The sequence below is a fragment of the Phascolarctos cinereus genome, unplaced genomic scaffold (assembly GCF_003287225.1).
Source record: "Phascolarctos cinereus isolate Bilbo 61053 unplaced genomic scaffold, phaCin_HiC Scaffold_2;HRSCAF=192, whole genome shotgun sequence".
In the NCBI taxonomy this organism is placed as follows: domain Eukaryota; kingdom Metazoa; phylum Chordata; class Mammalia; order Diprotodontia; family Phascolarctidae; genus Phascolarctos; species Phascolarctos cinereus.
In genome coordinates this window covers 273,829,846-273,836,448 of record NW_027555625.1, presented here as the reverse complement: position 1 = coordinate 273,836,448, position 6,603 = coordinate 273,829,846, and the positions used below count along the sequence as shown (strand labels likewise).

The window sequence follows — 6,603 nt, the reverse complement described above, 5'->3', positions numbered from 1 at the left end:
AATAAGAAATACAGAAAGTGGGGTATAGAAATCTATCCTGCCCTACAGGAAAATAGAAGGGGAAGGTGATAAGAGAAGGCAGGGGGAAGAGATAAAAAGGAGGGCAAATTAGGGGAAGGGGTATTCAGATTGCATGCTATTTTGGGGTATGGGGAGGGATGAGATGGGGAGAAAATTTGGAACTCAAAATCTTGTGGAAGTGAATGTTGAAAACTAAAAATAAATAAATTTAAAAGAAATCCAAGCTATCAATTTAAAAAAAAAATGACTTGTCCAGGGCCACACAGCTAGTAAGTGTCTGAGATCTGACCTGAATTCAGGTTCTCCTGACTCCAGGCCCAGATGCCACCAAATGCCTCTATAATAATGGAGAGATATCACAGGGTGCAGGGGGTCACAAGTTATGATGGAAAGCTCACAGGACTTGGAATCTAAAGACCTAGGTTTGAGGATAGATGGATAGATAGAAAGATAGATAGATAGATAGATAGATAGATAGATAGATAGATAGATAGATAAATGTAGGTAAGTAAATAGTTACAGAGATAGATGATAGATAAGTAAATAGATAGCTATACAAAAAGACTGCAAAAAAGGTGCGCATTTTCTGAGCCAAAATATGAGTTCCTTAATTTCTACTATCAGACTGCATAGTTTCCATGATGCAGTGGAAAGTATATAGTCAGAACAGGCAAGTCACCTGCACCCCTAGCAAAAAATATAATAAAATAAAATACTGGATGGCAAGCTTGAATTCTTCTGCCAGCTCTGCCTCCCTCCCCCCTTCACCTCTCCCTCTCTGGGAAAACCACATGACTAAACTGTATGGCCCTTCACCCCCAACAGGTGTCTCAGCAGGGCCGTGTGCAGGGCGTCTTGCTCCAGGGTGGGGAAGGGTGGGTCCCCACACTCACACCTACACTGCTATAAATAGGGCAACCTCTGGGACTCCAGACTTAGCATCCCTTCTCCTCTTCCCTGTTTGAGCTCACTCCACCTGTTTGAGGCCATGGACCCTGGAGAGTGTACTTGTATGTCTGGTAAGTGAGGCTGGGCTTTGGTGGACTCACTGAGGCATGGGGAGAGTCTCCTTTCCCTTTTTCCACTAAGGATATTGCTAAGTTTCCTGACGTTTGTCTCACATTGGAGGAATAAGGACTTTAGCCTTAAGCTTTTCCACTTTGTATGGTTCTCATGCATAGATTTTATGGCCCCCCTAACCTCAGTACAGACCTCAGATGACAGGGATGCTTTCTCAGGGATCCAGAGATGCTGTGATTTTGCTATCCCACAGACTCAGTGTGTGTAAGTTTCCTGAGGGACCCAATGAGCCCCAGTTACACATGTAAGCAGACATTGTAAGCATTTGTAGATTCTAGAGCTCCAAGATTAAACTTTGCTTGCTCTCACAGGATAACAGTGGTATGGGCAGGTAGGATCAGAGGAGACAATGTTCAAAACCACCCCATTTGTTTGCAATATTACAAAGGCAAGGATCTCAAGAAAACTCAGGTTTTTAAAGTTTTTGTTAGAATAATAACAAGAACAAGTTTATTCCAAGGTGAGATGTGACAGCTAGACTCCCTGCCCAGGACCCCTTGAACCATGACTGTGACCTTTATTGGCTGACTTAGATAAGGTACAAAGGTTTTTATTGGTTAAAATTCAAGATTTACCCAAGGTATAATGAGAAAATATGAATTTGTGGCTTTTATGGCATTAAAACACTGTATGTATATATATATATATATATATATGATATATATTATATATAGATCTATGTATGTATGTGTATATGTATGCATATATATGTATATATGACATCTAACGTACTATATATGGCAATTTTCTGCAGTGAGATTACGGAATTCCTCTTTTTATCCCTCCTTTATATCACAACTTTTAGATAATGTGTTAGTGTCTTCCATCTACTTCAATTTTCTCAGACCTGTCTAGCTCTCTCCTTTGCACTCCTCATTTCCCCAGCTTGGGTTACATTTATCTGTGTTCATGTTGAAGGGCCCTCCCCCTTCTCTTTGGCTACTTGCTCTCCACCCCCATAGAAATGAAGCTGTTTGAGGGTAACAACTGTCATTTTCATCTTTGGGTTTCTGCTGCTTGCTTAGTCCAATGCCTCGCCTTGCACACAGTAGATGTTTAATCATTGTTTGCATGAATGAATGAATGAATGATGTGGGCAGGATATCATTGACTCCCCAAGCCAATGCTGAGAGTAGATTCCATTGTGGATTTCATCCAACCTAATTCTTCGCTCCTGAAGTTGAGTGGTCTGAAATGAGATGATAACAGGAACCTTTTGAGGTTTTTTTTTTATTCAGCAGCATATGGGACTCGGGAGAGCTAATATTCTGCACATAAATGGGCTGTTACCCTCATTTGCCTGGGGCACCCAGTTCTCCATTGGGCATTGCTGTTCTTCAGAAAATGCCCCAGACCCTGCAGCATGTATGACCATAATGGGGACCCAAGTTGGCTCAGAGAATGGCAGCTGATCTCATGGCTGATGCTTTTGGTGGTCTCTTACAGGAGGAATCTGCATCTGTGGTGATAACTGCAAATGTACGTCCTGTAGCTGTAAGACATGTCGGAAAAGTGAGTACAGAACCATATGTGGTCCCTTTTGCCAATTAATTCTGGGTGCATAGTCCAAAGGCCCAGTGTAGACTCAGTTATATCCTTGTGTGGTTCATTTGCAGTATAACCTAGTAGAGAGGAAGATCTACATTCTAATTCCATTTCTTCCACTCTTTTGCTACGTAACACCAGCAAGTCATTTCTCCTCTCTAGGTCTTATCGTCTACTCTGTAGGACGAGGGGATTTTACGTTAGTAACCTCTAAGGTCCTTTCCAGCTCTGATATTCCATTCTTTTTTTTCTCTTGGAAGCCACGATTTCTCATCTTTGACTTCCTCTGTATGAAACTGCTTCTAATTCCCCTTTTCACCCAAATATGATGCTAGAAAATGATGGCTTAATATGGGAAAAAAAGATAGAAATGATTCCTTCCTTTCTTCTCCCCCTCTGTCCTCCTTGCTTCCTTCCTTAATTCCCTGGAACTTTTTTGTGTGACCTCCCCCCAAAGCAAGAATGAAGCAGAGATCCTTGGAATGTTTTCCTTTCTTTCTTTTTAAAACTATTTGTTTGGTATTTTTTCCCAATTACATGTAAAAACATTTTTAACATTCCTTTTTCAAAATTTTGAGTTCAAAATTATTTCTCTCCCTCCCCACATCTATTGCACCGCAAGCAATTTCATAGAGGTTATACATAGTCATGCAAAACATACTTCCATATAAGTCATGTTGTGAAAGAAAACACAGACCAAAAAAACCCCCAAAGGGGCAGCTAGGTGGCACAGTAAATAGAACTCTGGCCTTCGACTCAGGAGGACCTGAGTTCAAATCCAGCCTCGGACACTTAACACTTACTAGCTGTGTGACCCTAGGCAAGTCACTTAACCCCTATCACCTAAGCAAAAAACAAAACAAACAAAAAAAGAAAACCAAGAAAAACAAAGTTTTAAAAAGAATGCTTTGACATATTTGCTCTCTTTTTTTTTGGTTTCTTCTCTCTCATAGTTTCTCCCATTGGTTCTAATTCTTCTTTACAACATGACTAATGTGAAAATAGGTTTAATATGAATGTCTATGTTGAGCCTATATCAATTTACATGCTCTCTTGGGGTGGCGGAAAGGGAGAGATGGGGAGAAAATTTGGAATTCAAAATTTTATGAAAGTGAATGTTGAAAACTAAAAATAAATACATAAATTTATTATTTAAAAAAAGTATGTTTTGATCTGCCTTCAGATGTCATAAGTTCTTTCTCTGGAGATGGATAGCATTTTTCATCATAAGTTCTTCAGAATTGTCTTGGAACATTGTATTGCTGAGAATAGCTAAGTCATTCACAATTGATTATCATACAATATTATTGTTACTGTGTACAATGTTCTCCTGGTTCTGATCACTTAACTCCGCATCAGTTCATGTAAGTCTTCCCAGTTTTTCTGAAACCATTCTGCTCATCATTTCTTATAGAACAATAATATTCCATCACAATCTTATAACTTGTTCAGCTATTCCTCAATTGATGGACATCCCCTTAATTTCCAATTCTTTGCCACCGCAAAAAGAGTAGCTATAAATATTTTTGTACATATAGGTCCTTTTCCTTTTTTATTATCTCTTTGAGAAATACATCTAGTAGTGGTATTGATGGGTCAAAGGGTATGCATGGTTTTATAGCCCTTTGGGCATAGTCCCTGTAATGTTTTTCATAGGCCTCAGAAGTGTTGGACTGAAATATGAGCCAATCAGAAAACAAGAACACAGATATCCATGTTTCCTCTCCCTTGCCCCCAAGTCCCAGCCAAACTGAAGATACCTATATTTCCTTTTGTACTAGAAGTGGAAGGGAAATTGGGCCCAAATGACCTTCAGTTCTCCTTGGTGGTTACATTTCTTATTGGCACTTTTGACTAGATATAATCTGTTCTGGACCAATCCTCCTTTATCTCTCCTCCCTTTTTCTACTCACTGTCACTCTTGCCCCAAAACCCAAAATGGTGGTAGTGGTAGTAGTAGTGGTAAAACAGGGATTGACAGGAAAGGGCAATAGTCAGAATTTTGGGGAAAGGAGTTAAGGTCAAAGCTGGAGGAGGGGTCACAGTCAGTTTTGGGGAGGTCACAATCAGGACTGGAAAGTAGTTTGTAAATCTTAAGATGACATAATATGTGAATGGTTATTGGGGATACATAGTTAAGATTTGGAAGTTATAGGCAAGATAGAAGTGTCATGGTCAGACTGAGGGGATCATGATCAGGGATTGAGGGCATGGTGAGGTTGTGGTTGGAGGAATCATGATCAGAATTGTGTTCTGCTTGGGAGATTCTGAGGTTTGAATCATGATGCTCGACTAGGAAATGCAAGTTTTGATTAGTGGTCTCCTCTCCCTTACTTCTTTAATTGTGAATTTCTAGTAAGGGGTCATGAGCATTCTTGGGAAGTAAAGGTCAGAAGTAAAGATCATAGTAATAGTTTGAGTGGTCACAGGTAGGGAGTCAAGGTCAGGGTTGGGATGTCATCAGGTTAATTAGTGTTCAATTCAGGGGAACTGTTCCCATGCCTTTTCCTACACACATTTTAAGCCCTGATTCCCCTAAGAACAGACATTTCCTTCCCAAGGCTGAGTGGAAAGACTGACCCAAGGCTGAGATCTGCTTTTTTTTTTCCATCCCCTTTCAGGTTGCTGTCCCTGCTGCCCACCTGGTTGTGCCAAATGTGCCCAAGGCTGTATTTGCAAAGGAGGATCGAATAAATGCAGTTGCTGCCCATGAAATGTGCATGTGCAGTGATAAGATGGGATGGGGAGGAGAAGGATTGCCAGGAAATCTTCTGTATATTTGCTTATTTGAGAAAATGACGTGCGTGTACAATGAGTTGTATTTTTTATATATTTGTCCAAGCTTAACCTTGGTAACCTTCCTATAAGGCAATCCTAGCAATAAAAATCTTGTTATGTTTATTGAGCTCTGAGAATTGATTTAACTCAACATCACAAGAATGCTGCAGTTGCTATGTATCACCTGGTTTGGTGATCACAACTACAAAGAGGGCTGGATTGGGTGGTCTTATAAGAAAAGAGTTACTTTAAAAAGCCCAAAACAGACCTCCACCCAGGATGGCATGCAATCTGATATAGGCTGTACTTATACATTCATAAGTAAGCATATTTTCCCATTGGTCATGATATAAAGAACAATTAGAATTAGTGGGAGGAGCCATGAGAATGAAGCAATAAAACAAAACAACAAGGGAAAAGGAGAGCAAATAGTGTGTTTCCATCTGCATTTGGACTCCATGTTTCTTTCTCTGGATGTGGATAGCAGTTTCCATCAGGAGTCGAGTTGTCTTAGACTCTTGCATTGCTGTGAAGAGCCAAGTCTATCTACATTCAGCCTTGATGATGGCCTTTATAGTTTGAGTTGGGAGAGTCAATCCTCTAACCCTTTCTTATGGACCCCTCCCTCCCATTAAGATAAACTCGTTGTGATCATGCAAAAAAAAAAAAAGCTCAAACAGGTTGCATGTCATGAAAATTCCTACCACTGAGAAATACGGGGCATTAGCTCCTTCTGGCTTTGCTCTATTGCACGAAGGCCTATTTTGATTCAATTAAGCCAGGAGCTTTCCCTGTCTCTGTATTTTCATAGAAGTTTTCACATAATTTAATAGAAAGACAAATTGGGCTTTGAGACACCTTGCTTTGCTCTCCAGATCTGTGTACATGCATGTGTGTGTGTGTGTGTGTGTGTATGTGTGTGAAAAACCTTCCAGTAAAAGAGTCATTATCATAATAGTCAAAGACAAGTTTGATATGGACTGTGTTCAGGTAGTTTTACTTTGTGGCTGGGCAGTGCCATACAAGGAACCAGTCATATATTTTTTTTCTTTTCAATGCAGAAGATGGGAGGCAAGAGGGAGAGAATGTGGATATTTATTTGAAAACAAAATAAAATTTAATTTAACAATAACAACAGCAACAACGAAGAACCTATTATAAGCCCAGCTCTGCCTTGAA

General features: G+C 40.0%; 1 protein-coding gene across 1 annotated transcript; it reads left to right on the top strand.

The window, feature by feature from the left end:
- The first annotated feature begins 1,009 nt into the window (after positions 1–1,009).
- Positions 1,010–5,359, top strand: LOC110193589 (metallothionein-4). The gene is made up of 3 exons (XM_020965441.1): positions 1,010–1,040; positions 2,548–2,613; positions 5,268–5,359. The coding sequence occupies exons 1-3, from the start codon at positions 1,010–1,012 to the stop codon at positions 5,357–5,359; spliced, it is 189 nt and encodes a 62-aa protein (XP_020821100.1).
- The last annotated feature ends 1,244 nt before the right edge of the window (positions 5,360–6,603 follow it).

Excerpts from the sequence above, each read along its gene's own strand:
- LOC110193589 (XM_020965441.1), top strand. The coding sequence starts at position 1,010 with ATGGACCCTGGAGAGTGTACTTGTATGTCTG. Across the intron at positions 1,041-2,547 it reads AGAGTGTACTTGTATGTCTG|GAGGAATCTGCATCTGTGGT; the intron begins GTAAGTGAGGCT and ends GGTCTCTTACAG. Across the intron at positions 2,614-5,267 it reads CTGTAAGACATGTCGGAAAA|GTTGCTGTCCCTGCTGCCCA; the intron begins GTGAGTACAGAA and ends ATCCCCTTTCAG.